At 51.5% G+C, this 26,936-nt stretch overlaps 1 protein-coding gene across 1 annotated transcript; it reads left to right on the top strand.

The window, feature by feature from the left end:
- Position 1: 1 nt before the first annotated feature.
- Positions 2-26,280, top strand: PTPA (protein phosphatase 2 phosphatase activator). The gene is made up of 10 exons (XM_030961202.1): positions 2-118; positions 2,133-2,233; positions 3,393-3,479; positions 8,359-8,484; positions 9,226-9,343; positions 10,816-10,915; positions 11,779-11,903; positions 12,149-12,249; positions 16,675-16,782; positions 21,709-26,280. The coding sequence occupies exons 1-10, from the start codon at positions 94-96 to the stop codon at positions 21,781-21,783; spliced, it is 966 nt and encodes a 321-aa protein (XP_030817062.1). The 5' UTR covers positions 2-93; the 3' UTR covers positions 21,784-26,280.
- The last annotated feature ends 656 nt before the right edge of the window (positions 26,281-26,936 follow it).

Below are 26,936 nucleotides of genomic sequence, written 5' to 3'. Positions count from 1 at the left end.
CCGGGCGGCGTGCCCTGCTCAAAGATGGCCGTCGGCGGCTTCGGCGTGCGCAGAGGTGGGAGGTGAGGGGCGGCCGGGCCGGGCTGCGGGAAGATGGCAGAGAGCGAGCGGCGGGCAGGTGAGCGGCGGCCGGGGCGCTCTGGGAACCACCGGGCTGTGGGCTGCGCTCGAGGCCTCTCAGGGCCGTGCTCGGGGCCGGGGAGTGGCGGTGCAGGGCCCCACGCTCCGGGGGTGCCGGGCCGAGGGCGCCGGGCCTGGGTTGCGGGGGGCGGTGGCAGCAGCGCCCGGCCCGGGGAGGGGGAGGAAGGGGGCGATTTACTGAGGGTGTGAAGGACCTGGGCCCCCCAGTCTTGGCACCACCCCAGGGCGAGGTTGGTGGTCGGGACTGAGGCTCTGGATCGGGGATCCCTGTGGCCCCCAGCCCCGTTTTGTGGCTGGTTCTCTTTGACTCCCGCTCCTCACACCGTGACACGAGCCTGGAAGTGCCTCCTCTGTCCAAGCTGCTGCTCGTCATAAAGCGGACCCACGGTACTCTATCATACCAGGAGGCTTGGACTCCTATGTACTCATCCCAGACTACTGTAACCCCTGCAACCCTCCCTGTTTCCTTCCTTGAGTATTCCTGGTCTCCTCACCAAGAGGAATTGCACAAAGTGTGGGTCAGAAGCAGTGATGGCTGAGAAATAAACACAAAGAGATGAAAGCAGTTCTATGAATGGCAAATACCCAGATCAGGACACTGCCCTGGGATTTATGTGTCACCTGTACTGATGGACACATCAGTGTTTGCCTTTTCACTTCACTGCTTGGGAGGTTTTCATGTTATAAACTCTTAAAAGCAGAGCTCCATTGCTGTGGTGCCAGTCACTGTGAGTTGTCTGCTGAATTTTCAGAGGAGAGACACACGTGTCTTTAATTTAAATTCATCACATGTTGTTCCTCTCATCCTCCTACCTGGAAGTTTTGCTGTAACTTTTGCAGGAATGAACCAAACATTACAACATTCAGGGCAAGAGATGAGGCTGAATTTGTTTTGTGTATGGGGAATGTGAAAGGCAGAGAAGTCCAATGACTGTCAAAGGTTGTATGACAAATCTACAGTGGACTCTGTGTGGTTCCTGGGACTTTGGATCCCTTTTAATCTGATCTGCCTGCTAGAGAGAATTGTGGAAAAGGTTGCTCATGGTTCTGGATGGTGTTTTCTATGTAAATGCAGCTGCTGATATTTTAAGGAGTTGGAGTTTGGTGGTGTTTGTTAGGGAGACAGTGCCTGAACTGGCTGGGTTGAGGACTGCAGTTGCTGGAGTGTGTCAGGGCAGCTGGTGCTGCACAGGTGCCTGCAGATTTTCTGTGTTTAAAAAGGTGAACTGAGTGACTGACAGAATTCATAGATTGATATTAGTGCCCAGGTTCCTGGACAGTGCGCTCTGCACTGCCTCTTCCTATTAAAAGTTGCACTTACAGGAGCGTAATGCAAATTCCTTAAATCTCTTGGAATTTTTCTGGTTCTACAGGTTGGGCCCTGGGTTCAGATGCTGGGGAAAATAACCCCTCTAATTCATTAGCAGCTCACATTTGCATTAAATATTGCATCCTAGGCTCCGAGAGGGCTTTGAAATGAAACAATCTTCACAACTTCCACCTGGAAGAGGCTGTGCCCATCATCCCCCAAGCCCTGGTGCTGCCTGGACCAGAGCTGTGGCTGTGGGCTGCGATTATTGCCCTGCTCCAGCTTGTCCATGCAGGAATTATCCTTTCTAGAGGAGTGAAGGTCAGGCTTAACACTTAAAAACAAGGCAGAGTTAGTCTGTAGGAGAGCTCAGTGCTTCAGCATGACCTGAGGCTTGGCTGCACTAGACAGAAATAATTAAACTGGCTGGATGTTGCTTTTATCTCCTGCCTGAGTGGGAAATGCATCTTTAACAATGAAAACAGACATAATGCTTCTGTCTGAAGGCTTGCAGTGTCCTTAGGAGGATGTTGGTGAGGAGGACTTGGAGAGATTACAGCCCAGCTGGGACGGATTTGTGTGCTTTGTATCTCCTGAGAAATAAAGCTCATTTCTAAGTAAGAAAAACAGAGGATTTCTCCTTCACCAGTGCCTCTTTTATCTCTTTTTTTCCATCTCCCAGGCACCTCTGAGGAGGTGGCTCCTCCTGTCCAGCAATGCTTCATGGTCCCCAAAAAGGAGATAAATGTGGTTTCTGACATGGCCAAGTGGAAACGATCTCAGGTATGGCTCTGGGGACAGGGCATGCTGGGAAATGCTGATGATCTTTTGGTGGCAGCCAGGTCTGGTCTGGGAACAGCCAGGAAGTAAAGGAGGCTTGGGCAGAGAATGGGCAATAATTGAATTTGTGTTTTAAAGAAGAAGAGTTGGTGCTTGTTTGTAGGAAAATTACTTGGCTTTAATGATTACTGGTCCTTCCCAACAAGCTGGATGAGAAGCTGATGACTGTTTCATCCTACCTGGCCTGTGCTTTATAACCAAACTGGATTTACCCAGCCCTGTTTGAGCTCATCTTAAACATGGTTCTGCTGCCTGGCCCTGGTAGCACCAGCCTGGGTTGGTTCCTTCCCACTGTGCTGTTCTGGCAAGGACTCTAGAGCTGAGCCCTTCAATTTCCTGGATAACTTTTGTTTACAGCCCGTGGTAGAGCTGGTGGAACAAGCAGGTTCTCCCCTCTCTGCCTTTGAGGGATTGGGGTGTTGGCCCAGACTTGTCCCACCTCTTAGGAGCAAATTCTTGCTTAATGACTGATGAGAGATGTCTTGAGATAAATTGAGGTTATAGCCAGGTGTCAAACAAACCTCTGGGTGCAGCTTCCAATTTCAGTCTCCTGGGTTTAAGGACTTGCTCCTGGTCAGGATTTCAATGCAGGGAGGGAGGAGTGGCAGTGTGCTGCTGCAGAGCTGCACTGGAGATGGTGCTTCCAAACAGCAAATCTAAAGAGGGGAGGAGTGAGGAGCCTGGGCTGTCTCCCACTTCCCTTTTGTGAGCACAGGGTAGGAGTCCAAGGGGAAAAGGGAAGGTAAAGCACAGGTCTGGGAGGAGCAGAGCAGAGCACGCTGCCTGGGCACAGCGGAGACAGTTTGAATTTGAGGAGTTTGAATTTGACCTGATGGGAGCTGAGGGAATGATTTTGGGGTCACTGTGAGCATTTTTAGGATTCTCCTTTCTGTACTTTTTGCAGTGTTGCAATCACCACCTGCCTACTGCCAAAAAGAGCAGCAATTTCACAGCAAGCCCTGCACCCCCGGGTGTCTCCAAGGAGGCACTGTTGTGTGTTGGGAGAGGTTCCCTTGGGGTGCAGGATGCTCCTGTGCTGTGCTTTGTGCTCTGACAGACCCTGGGCTCTCCCTAAAGCTCTGCCCTCTTGGTGTTTTCACAGGCGTATGCAGACTACATGGGCTTCATCCTCACTCTGAATGAAGGTGTCAGGGGCAAGAAGCTGACCTGTGAATACAAAATTTCAGAGGTAGGACAAGAGTTTGGATCCCCTTGTTACTTCTTTCCTGCCTTTTTTTTTTTTTTTTTTTGGCTGTACAGTGAGTATTTCCTGGGTGAGGAATGAATTAGTAACTTATCTGGGAGCCAAGGGAGATTGAATGTGGTTGGGCTATGGTTGGGGATGCAAATGTCAGGATGCCATCCTCCCCTCAGGATGCAGAGACTCTGAATATGCTTGGTGGATGGGAAATCGGGCAAGTGGGCAGAAGCAGAGGTGATGCTTTGAAGATGTGATATTCCCTCCTGGTTGCAGGCAAAAGGCTGGGATGTCTGTGCCATTCCTGTCCCCCAAGTGGTTTTTCTGTACAAAAATCCATGGGCAAAAACTTCTTCTCAAACCATTTCTCTCCCTGTCCCTTCTCGTTGCTCAGACTGTGTTAATTGCACCCATCTCCTCAGCCCAGGCTGTAGCTGAGTTGTGCAAGCTCTGGTTGGACAGCTGTGACCTTAAAGTGTGTCACCAGCTGCACCTGCCTTGCCCAGGGTCCTGCTAAAGGTCCTGGGGCCTGCAGAGCCACCAAGGCTGCTGGGTTGGGCTGGGAGATTTCAGCAGGACTGGGAGGTTTAACCCGTGGGGCAGGATCTCCCCTTCCAAAGTGTTAAGCAGAAAGCACCTGGCTTTCCCTTTGCATGAAAGTGGCTGTCACTTGTCCCTGTCTGCTGCCAGAGCCAATTTTAATGGCTGTTCACCTTCTCAGGGCATAGTGGAGCCAGAGGGAAAGGGCAGGCACCCTCAGTGGTGTCACTACTGCCCTGAGGGCTGGCTCTCTGGGTGCTGCCGATCCACACAGCACACATTGGCCACCAGCTTTGCTTCCTTGTTGCACACTGAATCCCCCTCCCTCGGTCTGTGCTGCAATGAGGAGATTCTTGGATACATTTTTACTGATCAGGGCTGTGCAAGAAAGCTGAGAGTGATGCATAAAGATCAAGGCAAAATGGGAGCAGACTGGGCCCTATGTTTATAGCTTCATTCTGGTGTGGGAAGGCAGCTGATGGTGGTGTTTAATCCAGTCTTCATGTTTGAAGTACTGTGTTGAGTCCAGCCTTCCCTTCTAGGAGCCAGTGTGAATGAGAAACTCCCCTGTAGTTCATGGAGGGGATCAGGGATAATGAGTCTCTCCCTAACAGGCTTTGTGCCCCTCTTTTGTTCCTTCAATTAAGTAGAAACTGCTGTCAAATGCTGCTCTTGCTTTCTGCTGTTTGCATTTCACCTTTGAGTTTTGTCTTTGTCATGATCTAGCTTGTTCCCAACCATTCACAGAGCAGGTCTAGGGAAACAAAGCATTAAAAATGAACAAAACAAAGAGGAAGGGGGGGGGACCCAACCCTCTTCACAAGCCCTTTGAGCTGTCAGGAAAAGCTATACCAGGGCTGTGTCTGCAGAAGAGCCCTCTTGGAGTGAATGTTTTCCATCCATGGTCCCAGTCCAAGTAACAAACAAGAGACAGAATATCAGCTGCTTGGGAAGTGGCAGGGAACAAATCTCATTCCCCACACACTGAGGAGAACAGGAGCCTGAGACTTGAGGCACAGGTGGAACATCCCCAGGGTTGTCTTGTTGATGAGGTTGCTTGTTCACACAGGCTCCTTTGTAGATCAAACTGCTTATCTGTGCTTTTAAAGGCTCAGCCCCTCGTGGCCTCTTCTTGCATCTCTGCTCAGCTTTCTTCTCTTTTGCTGTACCTGCTACCAATGTGCTTTTGTGCCATCCCATCTTCCTCCCTGATCAAATGCCAGGGACACCTTCCTTTGGCAAATGACCTCCTGAAATCCTTCCTGCTGAATGCATATCCACTCTGTGACTTACTGCTATTGCTTTGCCATGGAATAAAAAATGGAAGTATGGTGTGCTCTGCTTTGAAAGAGGCAGCTTAGTGGTTTCCAAAGAGTGTGTGTTGATACCAACCTTTCTGCTGGATCCTGTGGGGGCTGAGCCCCCTTGGAGACTTGCTGAGCTTGCTCTGCTCCTACTGACACATTGTGTGGAGCTGTCCAGGGTTTGCTGCAGGCATCTGACAGGCACTGATAGCAGACTCTGGCACAGACACTGTGTCTGGCACAAGGTTGTGTGAGTGATAGGCTGTGACCTGCCTTCCCCTCCTGGAGGGAGTGCTTTCCACGTGGGGATCCATCAGCAACTTGCTGGGGCTGCAGCCTGGAGCAGTGGCTTGGATCAGAGGTGCAGTGCAGTGAGGAGGACGAGGTTAATTTTTGCCATGCAAGGAGCAGATCTTCCTGTCAAACAGCCCAATGCACTGGGGGAAACTGGTCGGTCTTGTGGCTTGCTCTGCTTCCAGGAAGGAAGTGGGGGAAGCAGCAAAGGCTCTGATTTTATCAGCTCCCCATTCTGACAGGGCCTGAGGAGCCTAGAGGGGGGAGAGTTGGTTGCCACAGGCAGCTTTGGCTGCCGTGATGCCTCCTCAGCACCTCTGTCTGCCTGGCCCCTGCTCTTGAGAGCTGCTGACAGGTCTGTGCTCTGTAGGAAGCCCTGTGGTTTGCCTTTGGGACCGGTGGCAGACTCAGGGTCAAGGAGATGCAAAATCAGCACAACGAGAAGAGCAAGGAGAGCAGGGGGGAGGCTGCCCTTGCTTTGATCACTGAAAAGGTAAAGCAAAAATAGAGCTTAAAAACCCAGCCAGGCAAAACAGGCTGCAGTGGTGCTGATGGCAGTGTTCCCATAAGCTCCTTTCTCCCCCACAGGGGTCAGCCCTGGATGTACAGGCTTCCTCTGCTGGACAATGGGAAGCTGCTTCTTTTAGTTACCCCCTTTTCAAAGGGCCTTGAGCCCAAAATGAGCCACAGCTCTTTAATTATTTATTGATGTGGCTGAGCCAGCAGCTGGGTCCTGCTCTCCCGTGTTCAGTGGGGCTGGGCTTTTAATCCCTTTAAAGGCAGCGAGTGGGGAAGGGGAGGTTGGGCTCTCTGCTCCCCAGGGAAGGAGCTGGTCCATGCCAGCCATTTATCCAGGCAGCACCGAGTGCTCGTGGAGAGGGTTTGAAATACGGTGGCTGCTCATAATGAGCTGCTGGTGCCGGCGGATAAATCACCAGCATGATTTAATTATTTAATGCAGCCCAGTGCTGGGGATGCTGTTGCTTAATTGGAGGGGAATGCAATAGCCAGGGAAGAGTAGGGCTGAGTCCAAACGTGGCCCAGTGCAATGGGAATGTGTTTGATTCCTACAGTGTTTCGGGAGCAGGGAGCTGAAGCAGAGGGGGCTTTGGTCCACATGTATGTGGGGCACTGGTCTGTTAGTGCCTTCAGGGTCACCCAGAGCTGTAGGCTGTCTGGTCCCTTTTTTTGTGTTCTCAGTGTGTTCAGGGCTTGTCCCAGTCTCTGGTCTGGCTCAGTGGCCAAATGTCCAGGTCCTGGGGTGGGCAGATCCCACCATGTCCTTGGGGTGGGACCTCAGGAGTCACTGTCTGTGGAGGGCTGTGTCTGCCATGAGACCCTTCCCCCCAGGACTGACCTGCAGCTGGTTCAGTGGCAGCACAACTCTGCCATGCCTGGCTCTGCCCACCCCCTCTGAGTGGCACTTCAAGGGCTGGAAACTTGCTGGGCTCTGCTGTTTCCTTGTCCTCCCGACAGCAGCATGAAGAATTGAACCACAACCCAGGAGACCAGCCAGCTTCACACGGTCGATGCCTCCAGCAAAGTCAAAGCAGCCGCCGCTCCTGCTGTCCTCTTTGTCCCCTTGAAGGAGGAATCCCCTCTCGAGACAGAGGAGCCTACATTGCCCGGGGCCTGGCCAGCTGCTGTGGCAGCTGATGGCTCTCCAGCTGCTTGGAGTCAGGCAGGGAGAATCCCAGAGCCTCTGGCAGGCTTGACCAGTTGTCAGCAGAGCTTCATGAAACTGTCTGGAGCTGTTAAAAGTGCTGCCTGTGGTGTTGCCTCTTGGAATGGGGTGGGGGTAGCTATTCTCCAGCTATTTGGGCCAGGCAGGGAGATGGTGTGCATTGGCCAGCTCTGGTCTGACAGCACAGCTGGAGACATTGTGCTATGCCATCTGCTGCACCTCTTTTCCTTCCACATGGGTCCCTCACTTCCGGCACTGGGTGTGAGAAACATGGCTGTGGTCTTGCTGTTGTTGCTGTCTTCCCATCAGCTTTGTATTTGAATTGAGACGTTTCTCTGAGAGCTTCTCATTCCTGTTCCGAAGGGAGCACTGGTGGGCTAACCAGGCTGCCTCTTCCCCTGGGTAGGTTGTATTTTGCCACATGCAGTGGGTGTCCCTGGGCTGGAACTGCCCGGTGGTCTGGCTGGTAGGAGTTTGAGGCAACAGGAATTGTGCTGAGAAGGTTGACTTGCTGTACAAGTGTGTCGTGGTTTAACAGCATCAACTGCTAATCCTGGCTCCTAAGAGACACTTCAGGACAATTATTAGAGCCTTGAGAAGGGCCTTTAAATCATATCATCAGCCAGTGGTGAGGATGCATAGCACTGTATATGTGCTGTTCTTTATCCTGTGGGGAATGCAGAACCCTTAAGATGTTGAGCCTGAGTTATTGTGCTGAAGGTCCCTTCCCTGCCTCTCAGTCTTGTTCTGCAGCTCTTCTCCAAGAGATTTTGCAGCACGGTGCTGTTACAGCTCATGGAAGACTGTGTGGGTGACTGAGGAGTCAGCCTCAGGCTGGGCTTTGTACTGGACTGCTCTCCTGCAGGGAAAAATGGTTATTCTGTCCCCTCTGCATTTTGAGGCAGATTGGTGCAGCTCATTTCCACATGCCTCTCTTGGGAAGCATGGTGTGGGCTTTAATGATTCCTGTCAGGGGGAGAGATGTCAGAGACTGAGGGACTGCTCTGTTTTATGTCCCTGTGACCCCTCACCCTCTTGTTCTCTGTAGCCCATTGAAAAGCTGGTGGCTCTGCTGAACACCCTCGACAGATGGATCGATGAAACCCCGCCAGTGGATCAACCTTCTCGCTTTGGGAACAAAGCCTTCAGGACCTGGTATGCCAAACTAGACCAGGTGAGCATGTCTGTGCTGTGTAGTGGTACCTGCAGCTCCCACAGAAGTGCAGTGTGCCCAGCAGGGTGGGGGAATGGCTCTGTCACTGTGTGGCAGCCAAGCAGCTCACAGAGGAATTGCTCAGATAAGCCTTGAAGGATCCGCCCCTTGATACACATCACTTACCATAGACTTGGTGCTGTCTTTTCCTCTTGTGAGAGCATATGGGCCGTGTAAATGCTCTTGGCTGGGTCTCCAAGTTCTGGATGAGTCACAAGGGCTGTCCAAGCCCAAGGAATTCCTCTGCTTTGTAACTGCCCACTGTGTCACAAAATGAGAGAAAGATCAGGGGAAACTGCTCAAATTCCTTCCACTCCGAGCACTTGCCCTGCACCAGGCCTGGAGGTGGCACAGCCCCAGTCCCAGCAGCAGTGGCCTTGCAGCTGCTCTGCTGCTCTAGTGGTGCTTTTGTCCTGGAGATGGCTCAGTGGGTAACTGGTTCAATGTACTTGGGTGATGAGGCTTTTCTGTCCTACAGGATGTGTGTGACCTGAATAGGTCTCAGGACAAGCTCTCCCTGACTTGTTCCATCTTTGGAGATGACTCCAACAGGAGAATTTGCTCCTCTCTCATGCTACCTCCAGGCATTGCAGAGCACCATTGCAACCCTCACGCTGTGGCAGCATTTGAGCACAGGGTGCCTTGTCCCTGGGGACAGTGACAGATCTGTGCTCACCCAGGGGAGTCTTTTGTGTCTTTCAGGAGGCAGAAAAGTTGGTGTCAGCAGTGATTCCCAAGCATTTGGCTGATGCTGCCCCAGAAGTGGCCGTGTACCTGAAGGAATCTGTGGGGAACTCCACCCGCATTGACTATGGCACAGGTACCTGGGCTTGCACCCTGACCAGGGCTGGGTTTGTCAGGAAGGGACCTTTGGAGTTGGGTGCTGTATTTATTTAAATGCATCATTACCACTATTTTTAGGGCCAGCTTGAGCTGAACACCTTCTTTTTAGGGCCCCCTCACCCCTCTGCCCTGTGTGGGCTGTGACTGGGAGCTGGGGCTGGGAGCTGTGCTAGAGCTGTGACATCCTTTCACATCTCATCCAAGGAGATGGGAACCAAGCTGTTCTGGGATGAGCTGCAGGACATGCTTCACTGCATGCAGCAGTCCTGCAACAGACAGTTTGAAGGGATAAAATATACTAGCTTGAATTGGAACTAGAGTGAGAACCATGTTCATGTTCAGTAGGAGGTGTCCCTAGAGGGACATCATAATGGTCTGGTGGTCCCTAGAAGGGAATCACTGCTTACAGAGGGACTTTGAAATCTGAAGTTAGAAGCAGATGAGGAAAAACTGAATTGCAGGTGAGGAAACCACACAGGCTTCAGTAAGAATATAAATACAGAATTGTCTGCATGCTCTGCTCCTCTCTGGAGGATAGCTGTGTCCTCACCAAAAGGCAGGAGAGCAAGATGAGTGCAAGGAAACATGGCTTTGGACTTGGGCAGGGAGAGGAAGAGGAGGCTGTGGGTAAAGGCTGAAGGATATGAGGCTGTGCATTGCTGGCTGCGGCTCGCTGGCACCAGGGGGAGATGTTGTCCTTGGAAAGGCTGGATGGGGTTTGGTCAGCTCAGAGAAGGAAATTCAACCTCTCCTCCCACCCTGTGTGTCCCAAGCCAGGGGCCCACGTCCCAGCTCACAGTGTCCAGACCATGGGTGCGTTTTGTTCCAGCACTGGGAGCTGCACCTGTCCATAGTGTGGAACTGCTGATCTTGTACTCTCCCTTCTTCCCTGGTCCTTCCCACTAAAAGACATTTCTGGGTTTGCTGGTTGTTTCTTTTCCTTGCTGTTAGCAGGAGGGCCAAGCTGCAGAGGCTTAGCCTGAGATCCCAGTACCTTCTGGGACAGACTGCTCCTGGCAGTGTCGTGGGATCTGCATCCTTCCAACACGGAGATATTTTTGTAGCAGGAGGAAATCTGTTTGCTTGCAGATGTGAGGTTCTCTTGCATCCTCCAAGCAGATGACTCTGCAGTGCTCCGTTTCCCTTGCTGTGCCAAGCTCCTGGGAAAGTCTCTGCCTTGCTCCCAGCGTGCCCAGTTGGAGCTGTTTTCTCTTAAGAAGTTCTTTTCTCTAAGTTAATGATCACCTTATAAATGTCTAGAAGGTATAATTTGGATGGGTGCTGCAGGGGAATGAAATATTGTCAGCTCATGGCATTAACAGTGACAACAGGGTTCAGAGGGGACTGTGACTGCTGTGATTGCTGAAGAGCTGTTGTGGTGCCCACAGAAAGGTTGTCCTGGGGGCCAGAGACACCTGTGTCATGTCTCTTCATGTCTTTTAACTCCAGGGCACGAAGCTGCATTTGCAGCCTTTCTCTGCTGCCTCTGCAAAATCGGTGTGCTCAGAGTGGATGACCAGATGGCCATTGTCTTCAAAGTGTTTAACAGGTGAGGTAATGGGAGGAGAAGGGCTGGAGTATTGGGCTGTTTGGGGGGAAGGGTAGAATGGGAAAGCTGAAGACAATTTTAGACAAAATTAGGAGCAGATGTACATTTTAATGGACTGTACACTGACCCATTATAACTATCTCAAAAAGAGGTGATGGCCCCTTGTCTTCAGAGGGAGAGTGTCCTTCTGGAAAGTTACTTCAGTGGAGCACAAGTTACTGAACTCTGTGGGTGAGGCTGTGCTTTGTGATAGACAGGAATATCTGATCAGAGGATCTAACATCTCTTCAGGCATCAAAAATAAAAAATCTATGCAACTGGCAGGCCTCCACTGCTCCTTTAGATGTGTTTCCAGCTCAGGAGGTAGAGTTGGTAGTGATGAAACTGGTGGAATGGGTGTTTGGAGTCCAGAGATTTAATCCCAGCTGTATCACTGTTTGGTGGCATGGAAACAATTTCCTTCTATAGTATTTCCAGCTTTAATTTTCCACCTGAAAAGTGGAAGTAGTGATTGCTGTAAGGTAGAAAACTCTGTGCTCTTTTGGAAGTTGGTGAAGGGATGTGAAGTGTCAATGTTTTCAAATAACAGTGGGGATGAGGAAGGATCTGCACAATCATAAGACTTTGCAGATAAAACAAACCCCTTCCACTGGATTTCTCTGTGCATTTGGTGTTAGGTACCATCAGGCTGCTTTCTATGGCAAAAGAGCTGAATACATATTCTGTGAACTGTGCTGTGTGTGGGGGTCCTGCTTTAGGAGTAATAAATTGTGTCCTTTCCGCAACTGGTTTTTCTTGTCCTCACAAAAGTCAAAGACAGGAGAAGGCCTTGCCTTAACCCTTCCTGTTCTCTTTGGTCTCAGGTACCTGGAAGTGATGCGAAAACTGCAGAAAACCTACAGGATGGAACCTGCTGGCAGCCAGGGTGTGTGGGGCTTGGATGACTTCCAATTCCTGCCTTTCATATGGGGCAGTTCCCAGCTGATAGGTACTAATAAAAATCTTCTTGTGTCCTGGCTTACCCTCTGCCCTATTTGTCTAGGTTGTAAAGATGGTGGGACGAGGCACTGGAGTGGGAGATGAGATAGAAGGGAGCAACTCTGTGCTGCCTTTTAAAGAGCTCTGATGGGAGGGTTGTGCTTCTGGGTGAGGGGCAGCACACCACCTGGTTGAACTTGATCTCAGGGGGGATTACCATACAGGTTATTTCCTGTTGTCTCTTACTCTTTTTAGACCATCCAAGCCTGGAGCCTCGTCACTTTGTTGATGAGAAGGTGGTAAATGAAAACCATAAGGACTTCATGTTCCTGGAGTGCATCCTCTTCATTACAGAGGTGAGGAATGGAAGGTTTGTCCCACGGGGACGTTCTCTTGACATTAGATACTTGGCTCTGGCAGTGTTTTTTTCTTCCTCCTTTGCCTGTTTGTTTGCTCTCATGGAACTGTGCAGATGAACCATTGTTGCATGGCAGAGGTGTTCTCCTTGAATGAGCTGAGACAAGGATGTTGAGAAGAAAGTGTAATTAAGCTGGATGGGCTGTGGATTGTCGTTGAAGGGAGCTGTAACAAGTGCAAACAAATAACTTTGGATCATCACTTGGATCAGTCAGTGGGAGCTTATATGGAGAAGACTGGTTCCTGTAGATACACTAGGAAGATGAAGTAGGAGCTACAAAATCACTGGGCTTGCCAAGACAACCTCCCTTCCCTGCAGCCCTTGGGTGCTGCCTGGCAGCCCTGAGCCTCCCCTTGCTTAGGGCAGGTTCCCAAACCTCTGTGCTGCTCTGTCTCCTCCAGATTCTACTAAAAGAGTTGCCCATGAAATGCACCTTATTTGCAGCTGACCTAGAGCAGAGGTGGTGCTGAGATTCCCCTGCTGGCAGCACTCTCAGGGCTGTTTCTGCTCAGGCACTGCAGGGCCCTTTGGAGAGGGTGGGTGATGCTCAGCTCGTTGGCAGCCCTGGGCTGTTTCTCAGTGAGGGAGCTCATGGCTTGCTGCCTGCAGCTTCAATGCAGGATTTGGCTGTGTTTCTCCCAGTTCCCTCACTGCACAGTCTGGACAGGGAGAGCAAGAGCTACCCACTCTGTTGTGGTGAGGGATTTCTTGTCTCTGGCAGGAGGAAGTTGATGGGATTAATTTTGAAGGACAGAGTGCAGTTCTTCCCTTTTGTTCTGTTCACTTTCCCCCTTCCTCGCCTCTCTAATTTAGTGATTAGATGGGAAGGGAGGTTACAGACTATGAACTTAGCCTTTCATGTAGGAAATCTTTATAAGAGCCTTTGGCCCAAACCCCAGGAGGTGCTGTGTCAAGTCCTGCTAAATCTGGTAGGGTTTGTTGGTACTCAGCACCTCACAGGGCTTAACCCTTAATGCCAAGATAAATCATACCATGGGTAATAAAGAGGTGCTGGTGGAAGAGATCAAGATGAGGACAGGAAACCAGGAGCCAAGATGGTCAAAGATTTATTTTAGTTTAGGCCTCTGTGATATCCAGTGCACTGACCTGTTAAAAAATATACATCTCCTGAAACGTGTGTAGAAGATTCTGCAGCGCCCAGTTGACAGGTGATGTTTAAAATACCCAGCACAATCCTGCTGCTTCAGGTCACTCTGCTTCTGCCTGCAGAAAGTCAGCTTTTTAGTAGGCTTTTCAAATAAGTGATTTGAGCTCCTTTTCTGCACATTTGTTGTGAATCATGGAATTCAAGTGTTTCTTCCGAGATCCCCAGTGCCACCTGGTGGCAAGGAGCCCTCTTGGCCCTCCTGCCACGAGCTGAAAGGGACGGCAGCAACCTGCATCACCAAATCCATGGAATATTCAGTGCATCTCCATGCGGGTTACTGCTTCGTTTTTATGAAGATTTTCCTTTTAAATCGTGGGTTTTTTGCCTCCCAAGCTCCCGGGAAGGCCGTGACTGCCACTAGGGGGGGCGAGGCAGCCTCAGTGCCCTCCAAATGCTTTCTCTCCAAAATCAACAACAAAACAAAATAGCAGAGAAAAAAGATGAAGGGATTAAAGACTTCAATAAATGAACGATATTATTTTCTTCTGAGCTTGTCATCTGGAAACAGCTCTCCTTTAAAGGTGTTAAACATGTAACAAACACCACAGCAGTTCCCATAGTGGGTCTTGCCGACATGAGAGCAGGTTTTGTTTCAGCCTACAACTGAGGAAGGTTGTTTTCTGTCAACTGAGAGAATATTCTCTTGAGCAGATACTGTTCTCAGCCCCCAGGTGATGTTTCAGGAATATGCTGTTGTGGTGTTTGCCAGGCGTGTATTTAAACCTCAGGCTTTTAAAGCAGCAGCAAGATGATGTCCAGGCTGAACCCACCACGGCTTCCTCCTTAGAGGAGTGCCCAGGCACAGCACTGAATTTTGCATGAGCTGACCTGATGTTGGGAAATCTGCAGGGTGGGTTTGGACCTGAACACATGGTTGTGGAACAGGGTGAGGTTTGCAGAGCTGGCTGGGACTCGAGTTGTTCCCCTGCTGCTGCCTTTGCCTGCCAAAGGGGTGTGTGTGGTACCTGAAAGTGTGAGGATGAGGAGGGTTTGGGAGCATCCCTGTGGTGCCTGCCACACAGGGGCTGTAGAGAACAGTGATGTAGGGCTGCCTGTGGGTGTGCAGAGAGGGGAGCTGGGTACACCCCAGCTGTTGTGGGGGATCAGTGCACTTGCCCAGATGCTCCTCTGAGAGCTCAGGGCAGGCAGCAGGAATTTCAGCTTCAATCTGGCTTCTAAATTTGGGAAGGGAGGGCTCGGGTTTCTGCTGGAAGGGAAGGAGCTGACAGGAAAGCACGGCCTCAGCCGTCCCCCTCCCCCCTGCACTGACAGAGGAACCATTTACAAAAGGCCGATTCTCTTGGGAACCGAGAGGCAGGAACGCCACGTCTGTGAGTAATTTCCTGCTCAATATGGCTGCTCTGACTCACTCCGTTCCCCTGGGGTCACTGTGGGACTGCAGCGCGCTCGCCGCCTCTCGCTCTCCCCCCAGCTCTCCCTCTTCGCCCTTTGTGGCTGGAAGGAGATGATTTTTTTTTGTTGTTCCCCTTCTCATCCCTCTTATTTTTCCTGCCCCAGCTTGAAACCATAGCCAAGGCATCCCTTGCTAGGTGTCTGGGTGAGGAGGGCCACAGTGGGCATGAGCTGGGACTGGCCAGCTGTGCCTGCCTCCTTCTCTCTCTGCCTTGGGAAAGGGAGAACAGCACAGTGGTGGTGGCTGATGCCAGCTGTGCCCCTGTGAAGGGTGGTGACACCGGGGGAAGGAAGGTTTGGCATCAAAACCCAGGCACCCAACCCTCCTGTGTGGGGAGGGGAGGCTCTGATGGCTCAGAGCTCCTGGCAGCCGCTGCTTTGGGTGCCAAATCCTGGCGCTGGGTAACACCGTGCTTTGTGTGTGTGCACATTTCATCTCGTGCCCACGAGGGAAGCGTGTGGCAGAGGGGACAGGGAGTGGCTCAGCTGTCATCCCCCAGCTCACAGGAACCTCCAAGGGGAAGTGGAGATGCAGCCCTGCTCTCCCAGCACCAGGCAGAGCTGCAGATCTGCTTCCCCTGCTGCTCCAGCCCCAAGACCAGCGGGTTTGAAGCACATCACCCTCCAAATAGTGAGGTTTTTGGGTCCTCCCACCCTCTCCCTCTCTTTCTTTCTTTCTTTCTCTGCTGCAGGCTGGTGTCACACAAGCATTGCAGAAAGGCAGCAGCATTTTCCCAAAGCACATTGATTGGCCCTGCTTGCTTTTTTAGTGAGCAGAGAGGTTGTTTTGGAGGCGCTTTTCCCACCCTCTCTCCAGGCCTGTGCGTGCACAGAGGGAAGGGGTTAGTGGTTGGAGCCCCAGGTCGGGAATGAGAGTCCAAGAGATTCCTCTCTCCCCACGCTCCTCTTTAGCGTGAGCTTCGGCCTTGTGGTTTCTGATGTCATGGGAACTTTGCTCAGTCAGAGTGGCTGTGTTGTATTTCTTTTTCTCCCTGAGGGTCTGTTTTTGTTCATGGAGGAGAAGGAGAGACAACCAGCCAGGGAATCTACATGCAACTGCCCCTGATTGCAGCTTCCCTCCTGCCCTCCCTCCTCCAAACCCCTCGCCCTGGGAGGAGAAACAGCAGAGTATAAAAAAAAAGAAAAAAAATGTAAAGCATCTGCTGCAAGCCAGCAGCTCACAGCTCTGGAGCTAGTTTGGAGAGCATGTCCCCTTTGCTCCTGCTTCCCCCAGAGCCCTCCTCAGCTAGAGGCAGGTGTGGAGTGGGCTGTGGACACAGAGCTGCTGCCAACCTGCACTGCCCTCTGTATTCAGGGAAGGCAGCGATGGCTGTCGCTGCTGCTTGTTGTTGATCTGAATGGGGAATGAGTCATTTTCTTGGAAAGCCCAGCAGTGCTGCACTGGGAGGTTTCTGGGTAGAATAGGAACAGCGTTGAGCCAAGCTCTACTGGGGGGAAGAACGGGACTTACGTGGGGCTTTTTTAATACAGTCATTAAAAGGGAGGTGTGCAGAAGGAGGTCTGATTAGAAAAGCGTGGCAGGAAAAGGCTTAATTTTATCAGGGAAGGAGGGGAGCTGGATTGCCACGGCTTCATGTGATGTGGCCACAGCGGGAGGGAGCAGGGAGGGAGGGAGGGAGGACGCAGTGAGGTGGCTGCTGCGTGGGTCACTGGGCTTGGTGGGAATGTTTGCTTGGAGAGAGTGTGAGCATGAGTCACTGCTGGTGCACGAGCTTCCTGGCTGGCCCAGCTCCCTCAGCCCTGTGCTTGGGTCTCTTTCAGATGAAGACAGGCCCCTTTGCTGAGCACTCCAACCAGCTCTGGAACATCAGCGCCGTGCCCTCCTGGTCCAAGGTCAACCAGGGCCTCATCCGCATGTACAAGGCAGAGGTGAGTGCTGTGGGCAGGGGGAGGCTGCTCAGCCACACACCTGCTCTCCCACAGCACCCTGGGTCAGCTCCTGTGCTGCTCCAGGTGTGGGGACCCCATCACAGCCATTTGTTACTCCTTGCTGACTGTGGCTTGGGAGCCCTTGGCTGTTCAGGTGCTGCTGGCTTGAAGGAAGTTCCTGCCTCGTGTTTGCCCCAAAACCAATCCCAAAGTGGCCATTCCTTGCAAACATGACTTCTGCCATGTCTTGTCTTACCATAGTGCAAGTGCAGGTCTCCAAATAAGGGCCAGTGTCTTGACCTGCTTGTTCTTCTGGTCCACCACTATTACCAGCTAGAGAAGACTTATTTTAAATTACCATCCCATGTTTCAAGAGCAGGCTGAATGCTTCCTTCTGATTTACCCTTTCTACAAGCCCCATCCATGCCATGTGCCAGCCCAGTGAGACCACAGCCACCTCTCTGGTTTGGCCACCCTCCGCCCACCAGCTCTGCTGGCATTGCCCCAGGCTTTCCTGGTGAACCCTGACCTGGAGAACTGGGCAGTTTTGGCTCTCCCTTATCTTCCTTCCTGCTCAAGCTAACCCTGGGCTTGAGGAAGCAGGACAGGAACCTCTGGAGGGAATGGTGTTGGCTCTGCAGGACTCACTGGCTGCACTAAAGCACTGGAGGAGCAGGGATGGTGGAACTCCCTGCTGGCACCGGGTGGGCGGGGACTGGTGGTGCCTGCAAGAATTAATCCCACACCCTGCAGTGCTGCTGGTGTCAGCAATGCTCCTGTGGGGAGCTGGGACAAGCTCCCGTTGCTGGGACACACAGCTGTGCTCTGGCCCAGCACACCAAGGGGTTAACTGTGCCTGAGGGCCGCTCCCTCCCCCAGCCCTTCCTCTGCACTGCACATCCTGTGTTTAGGTTCCAGGCCACATACCTCTCTAATCTGTGAGGTGTCACTCCCAGGCCCGCTGGCTCCTTCCAGCCCCAGCTCAGTTTTCCTCCCAGCCTCCAAAGAGGAGAAGTGGGGCTGGGGGCCGACCCCCTCGCCTGGCTGCTCCTGGGAGGGGTGCCCCGGGCTGCTCCTTGGGGAGGGGGCTGTCCCTGGGCTGCAGCTCCAACACAGGGGCTGGAGACACTGCCTGCTGGAAAACCCTGAGCTGGAGCCTAAGCTGTGAGAGCTGAAGGGGTGACCACAGCACTGTGAGTGCCTTTAAAATGAAACATGAGTGCCCTAAGACCTGGAGCTTCAGTGTGATCTGCTGCTGCCTCAACAGCCTTGCTGTGATCCTTTCTTTCCTTTGGATCAGTTCCTTCACAAGCTGGGTGCTCCCCTGGCATCCCACATTCCCTGGGATGTTCATGTGCTCTTGCCTGGTACCCCACATGCCCTGTGCCATGGTTGCTCCCACCTGTAGGTGGCTGGAGGAGCTTGGCAGTGATGAGCACCCATTCACTGATGTCTTGGGGCCAGTGTGTGCTGGCAGATCTACCTGTGCCCTGGCTGGAGAGTGCACTGGGATTCTCTAGAGACTGGGAGATTCTTCTATGTGCACCCAAGACATGGTCTTTTCTGAAGGCCTTAGTCTGTTTTGAGTAGCAGGTGACTTTCAGTGTGAAAATGCAGGATCCAGTACTGGTAGGTTTCTAGAAATATCTGAGATGTAGCTGTGTCAAGGGGAGAATGCAAAAACTGCTAGGAAGGGTAATGGTACTAATTTAGCCTAAAGTGTAAAAAATGTTGAGTCAACCAAAGAGCTTTAAATTTAGGTTTTTTCCTCAGATAATTTTTGTAGGCCTTAAAGGACTAATCCTAAAAACATGATCGTTGTGCAATGTTGTCCTCTTGCCATGGCATGGAAGTTGTGTTCACCTGGATAGGCAGAACAGAGGGGGCACTCCTGCTCAGGGGTCCTCAGGGTTCTTTACAATAGATAGATCTTTAGATACAATCTGTTCTGGGGAGTTATCTACCCTGATGCTGGCTCAGCCAGTTCCTGCCTGGCTTGGGAGATGACAGGGGTGTGGATGTGGACAGGGCAGCATGGCTGGACAGAACTTTCAGTTATGGTGTGCCTGGCCCTGCAGGTTACACCAACATTTGCAACTGGAGGATCTCTTAACCTTGTGTCACTCCCAGAAAATCAGTCTAGGAGTCACTTAACCTTCATCTTTGCAAACTGAATCCGTCTGGGTGTCTCAGGCCAGGCACAAAGTCACTGCTGGAGACCTTGTCTCTTTTCTGCTGGTTCCTGGTGTATTTCTGCTCTCTGTGTAGCCTTCACCAGTGCAGTCTTTCTGCAATTAGCCACTGCCAGCATTAGCAGAAGAGAAGTCAGCAGCACCCCTCAAGTACTGACATGGGTCTTTGTCCAGCTCTGTGTGGCAGAGCTGGGGTATGTGATGACAGAGAGAGGGAAGGTTTGGGGTTGTGGTGCTGCTTTGTCTAACTGGCAAAGTGAGAGCAAGATTTCAGGTTTTATTTGTTTTCCCCTCCCTTCTCCCTGCCCCTCTGATCACCCATTGCAATTAGATCAGGTGAAATCAGACACTCAGCTGGAGGCTCCAGCTCTGTAACACGCCTGGGGTGCCTGAGAAGTGCTGGATGGTGCTGGCCAGGACTGGGACTGAGTGGAGGCAGCAGCAGGGGAGGGGGTCACTTGCTGGAAATAGACCAAGAGAAATCCCACTTGATGGGAGTGGGGCAGCCCCCAGACCTAGTTCATCTAAAAAGCACTCCAAGGGCTTTATCTCTTCTCTGTCTCCTCTGTGGGATGGCTTTAAACAGCTGACAGAAAGCTCAGGTGTGTCTGTGTGTCCAGGAGCTGTGGTCTGGATCCAGGCACTCCAGGGCAGATGAGCAGTAGACTGAAGACAATGTGTCTTCAACTCTGTGTGTTTATGAAATCCCAAATGTGTCTATTTACAATATAATGGGTGAAGACATGTTTGCTTGAAAGTCCATGGGCTTTTCTTATTCTTTCCATCAAAGGCAAGTGAAGAAGTTGACAGAATAGAGTGTGGTTAAAGCAGCAGCCTTGATGTTTTTCCCCTGAGCCTGCTTTTGAGTCTCCTGACCTTTCCTTCTCTGCAGTCAGTCAGGAAGGACTTTCCATTGTAACTAATCTAGTCCCAGTTCCATCTTTAAAGGTTGGACTTGGTGTATGAATCTACTCCCCAGTTGAGTCCCAAGCAGACCTTCAGTGGGATCAAGATGGTGGCAAGAAGAAATAAGCCTGAAATTGAGCAGGGTACAGTTGAGTTGGGTACAGTTTCATTCACAGCTGATGCAAGGAAGACCCTGTTGCTTGGTACACCTAGTAATTCAGTAAACTTGTGCTAGTCCTTCTGAATAGAGGAGGAGGAATTTCTTGCTTGTCTCCTCTTGAGCTGGTGATGTGTTACATGGAATGGATACCCCTTCTTCCCATTGGTGGTAAAGTCTCTTCATCTGGAGCCCAAACCAGTCTGGTCTTCCATGGGACTCCTTGGAGCTAATTGGGCTGACATTTCAAGCTGTCCGCATCTCCAGTGTTCATTTCTCTCTGCTCTCCCCCTCATGCCCGTGTTACCCAGCCCTACTTCCTCTGAGAGTTTGTCTAAATGGTTGTGTGGAGAGACAGCAGCAGCTCTGAGCATTAGGAAGCTTTGAAGGTGACATGGCCTGATGCTCAGAGGACTTACTTCTCCTTGCCATGGAGATCTGTGGTTTTCTGCCTGACTCTTATTCCCCTGGATGGATACAGCCATGCTGTACTTTCACCACCTCCAAACTTGCTTGGTTCCAGTGTGCTGATGCTTGGAACCAGTTGCCTGACCTCTGGCTCCAAAAGGATTACTGTAGGCCTGGGCTTCTGGGCACTCATCTTCCTGCTTGCCCATGATGACAGCATGAGGACTCATGCCTGTGCCTGAGTCCTGCCTTGGGGTGAGAGCTGTCTGCAGCACACAGCTTCCTCTGCAGCCCCAGAGTCTCCCCTGCTGCAGCAAGTCCAGTTTGGCCCCATGGAGAGCACAAGACTCCTTCCTATAGAGAGCTGTAACCACATCATGGCTGAACATGCACTGCTGAGCTCTGTGTGGTGGAGTGGAGCCTGCTCCGTGCCCTCCATGAGGTTTGGGCAGTCTGAGTCTGCAGTGACTCAAAAACAAGAGCTCTGAGTGGCTCTGCCAGACAAGTGCTGGCAAACTCTGACGTTACTGACCACAGTCCATGACCTTCCTGCTGTTGGCTGGTGAGTGGAAGGGGCTGTGCCCTTGCAGCCCTGCTCACCCTATGCAGGGCCCTGGTGTAGCTGCAGGAAGCTGCTCTGAGCTAATCTGCTTTGTAGTGGGTCTGTGTGACTGACCTGTGATCCATTACTCTTCAATAGGAGGTGGGAATTTCAGGGGTGAGGGGTTGTTAGAAATAGGATCATATCTTAAACTATGGCTGCAAAATCACTGGTGCTTGTCCATCAAAGACCTGAAAGTCTGGAATGCCGTTTGGGCAGTGCCTTGCAGCTGCAGAATGGTGCCTCAAACCCAGAGTGTTGGCACTGGCCTGGAGGGGAGAGTCTCTCTGCCCCGGGGGATTCTGCAGTTCTCAGTGTTTGTCGGGTGAAACTCTTCAAAGACATCAGCTCAAGCAAAGAGAGTGGTGAGGGAGAAAGCTGCTGACATAGACATGCTGCTTCTGCTCATGCTCCAGGCCTCCCCATACTGAATTTCAGTAAGAAAATGATTCTGGCTGAAGGGAAGGGGATGGGATTATGAAGTGCTACTGGCCTGAGAAGCCTGACTGGAATTTGTGGGGGAAAACATGGGGCTGATCCTCTGCCTTTGTCTGAGCTGAGTGGCCCCGAACCCTGACCCTGCGGGCAGGATGTGGCTCAGGCTGTGTGTGTAAGGTGGAAATGTCTCCTGAATTCACCTCTCTTTATCTCTCCTCCTGCAGTGCCTGGAGAAGTTTCCTGTGATCCAGCACTTTAAGTTTGGCAGCCTGCTCCCCATCCAGCCTGTGACATCTTAAGGAGACCGCAGGACGAGCCAAGGCAGCGGAGGCACAGCACAGCGCTCTTCCTCCTCCCCTCACCCCTCCTCACCACCCAGCCCATCCATTCCTGCACATCCTCATCAGCAACCACAGATCTAAAGCACAGGGATGGGACCTGGAGCAGCTCCTCCTGCACGTCCTCACCCTGGGGACATCTCGCCAGCGGCTGAGCCGGGGCCGCGCTGCTCTGCTGTGCCGCGTCCCTGCCGGGAATGGGGATGGGCTTGAGCAGGGGCTGCCCTGCAGAAAAGGCCCTCTGCTTGGCTTCCCAAGAGACAGGGGTGTGGAGGGGAGGAAGGCACGTGTGTATGTGTTGGGCAGTGGTAACTGCAATTTCCCTTTTGAATTTCATTGGAGTTTCCTGTTGCTGTTTGCTTTGGGAAACTGCTGCGCCGGGTGAGGTGTGAGCCTGTGCGTGTCTGTATCAGCCAGCTCTGCTTGCACTGGAGGTCTGAACTGGGAAAAGGGAGTTGTAGGGAGTGTCTGTGGGTTGTGGAAGCCCAGGATACCATCTCTCCCTTTTTCTGGGTAAGGAGAGCGCCCTCCCTCCACCTCTTCTGCAAGAGGGTCTTCCTTTCTCACTAGCACCTCTTCTCTTGGGTGAAGCTGGGAACCTGGGCTGCGGGCGTCTGAGCTGGCTCTGGAGCTGGAGACGAGGTCCCTGGAGGGACCCAGCTCTGTGGGAACAGCTATGCAAAGACACTGCTCAGGCCCCCTCTTAACTGGCACGAACCCTGACACATTCACACACATCCATAACTGGGTCCAACCTGCCCTCTGCAATCCCCTGCTTTGCTGCTCTGGGGCTGGGCTGGCCTCAGTGGCACAAGGTGACTGTGGTTGCTCCTGCTTGGTCATAAATTGTAGTGGCACCCCCATGGCAAAGGGATTTCCCCACAAAGCAGCAGGATCCCCAGCTCTTTGAGGGGGACACACAGGCAGCGTGAGGGGACAGCATGCAGCTTCTCATGCATTCATATACTTGGGCTGGAAACAAAAGCATAAGTAGCCCAGGACAGCAGGTTATACCTGGAGAAAGCTCTTTTCCTTTGTTCTTCCCTGCTGGTGTTGCTGTGCTGGACCTCAGGCAGGGGAACCACACTTGCAGTGCCACCAGCAGCAGTGTGTTGAAGACAGATGGTCTGGATCACACCAGCAGCGTCACTGGAGGGCAGAAAGGGCTGGTGCTGTTTTTGAGATGAGCTGTCTGTCCACAGGTCATGGCCAAGCTGGTGCACAGCTTTGCAGCTGCAGTGGGGTTGTTTCTTCTTGGGGTTCCCAGGCTGGGTGTGGCAGGGACAGAGGTCTGGATTGGGTTTGCTGGGGATCAGGAGCAGCAGGAATTCTTCCTCTGGCATTCCTGCAGACTATGAAGGGACTGCCCCCAGCCAGGCTGCTCAGCTTTTGCTGCTGCAACTGCTTTACTGCTGGGGTGGGAGGAGGAAACATGGTTGTGATTTTTTTCTTTTTTTATTATTATTTTTTCATTATTTTTAACAGACCTACTCACTCCCTCTTGTAAAGGCTCTTGCAGGCACTCAGGGGAAGGAGACTAAAAAAGAGTCTAAGTTAAGAGGTGGTGGTGAAATGTCCACAGAGCTGAAGCAGACCTTTCTGGCACTGTTGCTGTCCTGTCTGCTCTTGGCTTGTTGCTGGGCAGGGGATGGGGGACCAGGAGCTTTTGACCTGCCTAAAACAACTATAAACTTCTGTTTTAAATGAAAATGGAAGACTGGGGTTAAGTCTTGTTTTACTGCTAAATGGGATGTGTTTTGTCTTTGCTTTTCAAATGGATCCACTCCTGGAATGTTGCTGGAGATCTGTGTGCTTGCTGGGACTTGATGAGTCCATCTTCAGTGGAGCAGCCTGTGCCTGGAGCAGACTCATGGTGTCTCCACCTGTGTCCCCTCACGTTGCTGTGTCTTTTGGCAGGTGTCCCCATACTTTAAATAACTGTGCAGCATCCCGCCAGCAATGTCTGAGCAAAAGCTCCTGGTTTTCTTTATCTGCCTGAGGGTCAGGAGAACATCTCTCCAGGTCTTGTGGAAATGAGGCTTCCATGCAAAAGGATGGGGATGGGTGGAAATTTTGACATGGATGCAGGGGAGGGACTCCAGGAATGTGGAATACAGCACCAAAAAAGGGTGGAGAGGTGCTTCCTTCCCCTGCAGCTGCAGCATTGCTCCCTGGGACAGTGTCCCTGGGCTGGGGACCTGCGGAGGCGGTGGGAGGAGGCTCACGCACAGCTTTGTGTTTGTTGTTTGCCCGAGTCTGCACATCTGTCCTGCTGGGGATTTTGGGATGTCAAGCAGCTAATTCTTGTTTGAGTCCTCTCAGCCTGCTTGGGATGTGCCCCTGTCACATGGCAGCCACTTGCTTTGCCTCCCTCTTGCTCCCAGTGACATCCCCCACGGGCTCAGCTCCTCTGCCCACGCACGTGGCAGCACCCAGGGCTGCTCCGTGTCCGAAGCAGCGCTTCCCACCTCCCCCTGTGTTGTAGGTTTAATTAAAGTTTCTGTGTTTTGCACTGGTGACTGTGTTGGTCTCTCTCAGACTGGGTTTGCTCCTGCTTTGGGAACAGAGCCAGCAAAGCCAATGGCTGGAGCCTTCAGCACAGGGAAGAGGCCCTGTGGAGGCACTTGCCATGTCGGTGGTTGACCTCGTGCTTGCACTAAAATTGATTTTTTATTTAACTGCATGATCAAGTACATCTGGTCTGTCTTTGTGTCCTTCCAAGGTGTCTTTCTGTTGTATTGTGTGGTTTATTTATTAACTTTTTTGCTACGTCCACCCCCCATCCCATCTGACGTTTGGCAGGTAGGTGATGTGCAAAGCCTGATCCCAGGCCAGCAAATCTCTTGAAGATCAGAGACTCTTATAACCAAAGGATGTTTGAGCCTTGTTTCCAAGGCAGGGTGAGAACTGGAACCTTTTCCTTCAGATGTTTTTCCTGTCCTGCTGTAGGAGCTGACTCAGGACTTCCAGCATCAGTGTAGTTCAGCAGCTTTGTTGGACTTATAATAGATCTGGATTAAATTAAACCTAGACCTTCTCACAAGTGGTGGAAGGTAGCGTAGCTGCACTTAGCAAATGCTCCTTTTCTTGTCTCTGGGTTACATCTTCTCCATCAACACAGGCCAACTGTGTGAGCTAAAAGTGGCAGCAGTGTGGAGGGGTGGATGGTGAGCAGAAATGTCATCTTGGATCACAAATGTTGTCTCTGAAGGCACTTGAAATTGTCTTGAGCATGTCCCTTGGTGAACATGACGCGCAGTGAAGGGGAAGCAGACGTAGCGTGGGTTTCTGGCCATCTTCCCTCTCAGCCCACTGACCAAGCCATTTTTTTTTTTAATTCAGTTTTCAGAGCTGGGTCTTTGGGGTTGCCATTCGTAGGCCAGTTCGTGTTGCTGTTTAACAGCTGTTGCCTTTGCCTAGGGTGCATTTCGTGAATCGCCGCCAGCCTTGCCCTGTCTCTTCCTTCACAGCCCTCCTTTAGAAGTGATCACTTGTGGCAGCCAGTGATGAAGTAAGAGTTGAGAGAAGCAGCCTCATGTGGAGATAGAAGTAACAGAATAAAAAATAGAATTACTTGATGTTATTGTTGCTGTATTAACTTGTCCCTGGTGTGTGGCTCAGTTCCACTGTGCTGTGCTGGGATCCTGTGAGAGGATAAACAAAGCAGCAGGGCCTGCAGAATCTCAGAGGGCACTTGCCAAGATGAAGATGCACTTGGTACCCCAAGGACCTGGTGCTGAACCACACGAGAGCCCTGGACTCTGCATTAAGTCCCTGTGACTGCACTGGCTTCCTGAAAGAGGGAAGGAGGCAGAAATGGGTTGGAGGAGGTGAAACTGGTAATGATAACTGCTAAAGTTACCTGAACTCTCCTGCTGCCAGTGTGCTGGTGGAAACCTTGTACAGTTGAGAAGCTCAAAGAATCTTCTTGCTGCTTCAACAAGGACTCCCCTGGCTCAGAGGCAGAATTTAACAGGGCTTTTGGAGGTCATTTCATGCTCTAATATCCAAGAGGAGATATCTTCATCGTTTAACTTTGCTTCCCCTTTGGTGGATGAGCACTCTTGCCGTTGACATTGGAGAAAACTCCTTGAACATCCTGAGGACACGCGGGGTGTTGTAAATTGTGCCAAACTTCAAACTAGAACGAGCCAAATTGAAAAAGGGGCTGTCTCCACATCAGATTCAGCGAGGGCTGAACCGTGACGGGCATCATCAGCTTGGAGATTGGCTTGTTGTGAGGAGCACAAGGCTGTAAGCAGGTTTTGGAGGTTAGAAAAGGCCTTTCAGGGGGTGGAGTGGTTGCTTCTGCTTGCTATAAAAAGCCTGGGCTTGGGAATGTCTACATGGGCCGGCTCTGTGCAGGGCATTAATGCAGTTGTCGCTAAAATTGGAACGAGTCCCTCCCCATGTTCCCAGTTGCAACTGTAACATGGATAATAAATAACATCAAAATCCCTCATTAGAATTTGGGCTCCTTAATGCTCGGTACAGTCACACCCATGGAAACAAAGAATCCCCAGGAGGGGGGTCCTGTAGGAGTGGCACTGCGGGGCCCTGACCCAGTGGGCACCGAGGGGTGGGGTTAAGTCCTCCTGAGCACATTTTCCTTCCTTTTAGAAAGCAGATTAAGGTTTCCCTGACCCTATAAATGGAGGAAGGAGAGAAGGCAGAGGATCTTTATTGCTTCTCCCGTGTTTTAAGGCACCTGGGAGAGATAAACCCAAGCAGACTCTGCTGCACAAGTCAACTACCCAGATTTTCCATTTGGATGTGGATGATTTTCCAATTCCTCCTGGTTTTATATGTGAAAATTGGGCTTTTCTTTGAGATGGGGAAGTATGGGATGCTGGACACCAGCACCATGCTCCAGCAGCTGTTGAGTGGACACAACACTTCAGGTTTCAAGTGCTGATGCTGCTAAAGGATATCTGTGTTGTACTATGGCTAAAAGAAAAAAGCATGACAATATTCCTAGGAGTTTATGTGTCCTTTGATGATACAAACTATAGAGACATGACTTGTGTGGGTAGAAATTCCAGCTAGATTGTAAGATACGAGAGTAAATTCTTTTATCAAGTACTTGCTGATCACTGGAAGTGACTGCTCTGCAA

This window comes from Camarhynchus parvulus, chromosome 17 (assembly GCF_901933205.1).
Source record: "Camarhynchus parvulus chromosome 17, STF_HiC, whole genome shotgun sequence".
Classification (NCBI taxonomy): Eukaryota; Metazoa; Chordata; class Aves; order Passeriformes; family Thraupidae; genus Camarhynchus; species Camarhynchus parvulus.
This window is presented reverse-complemented; position numbering and strand designations above follow the sequence as displayed.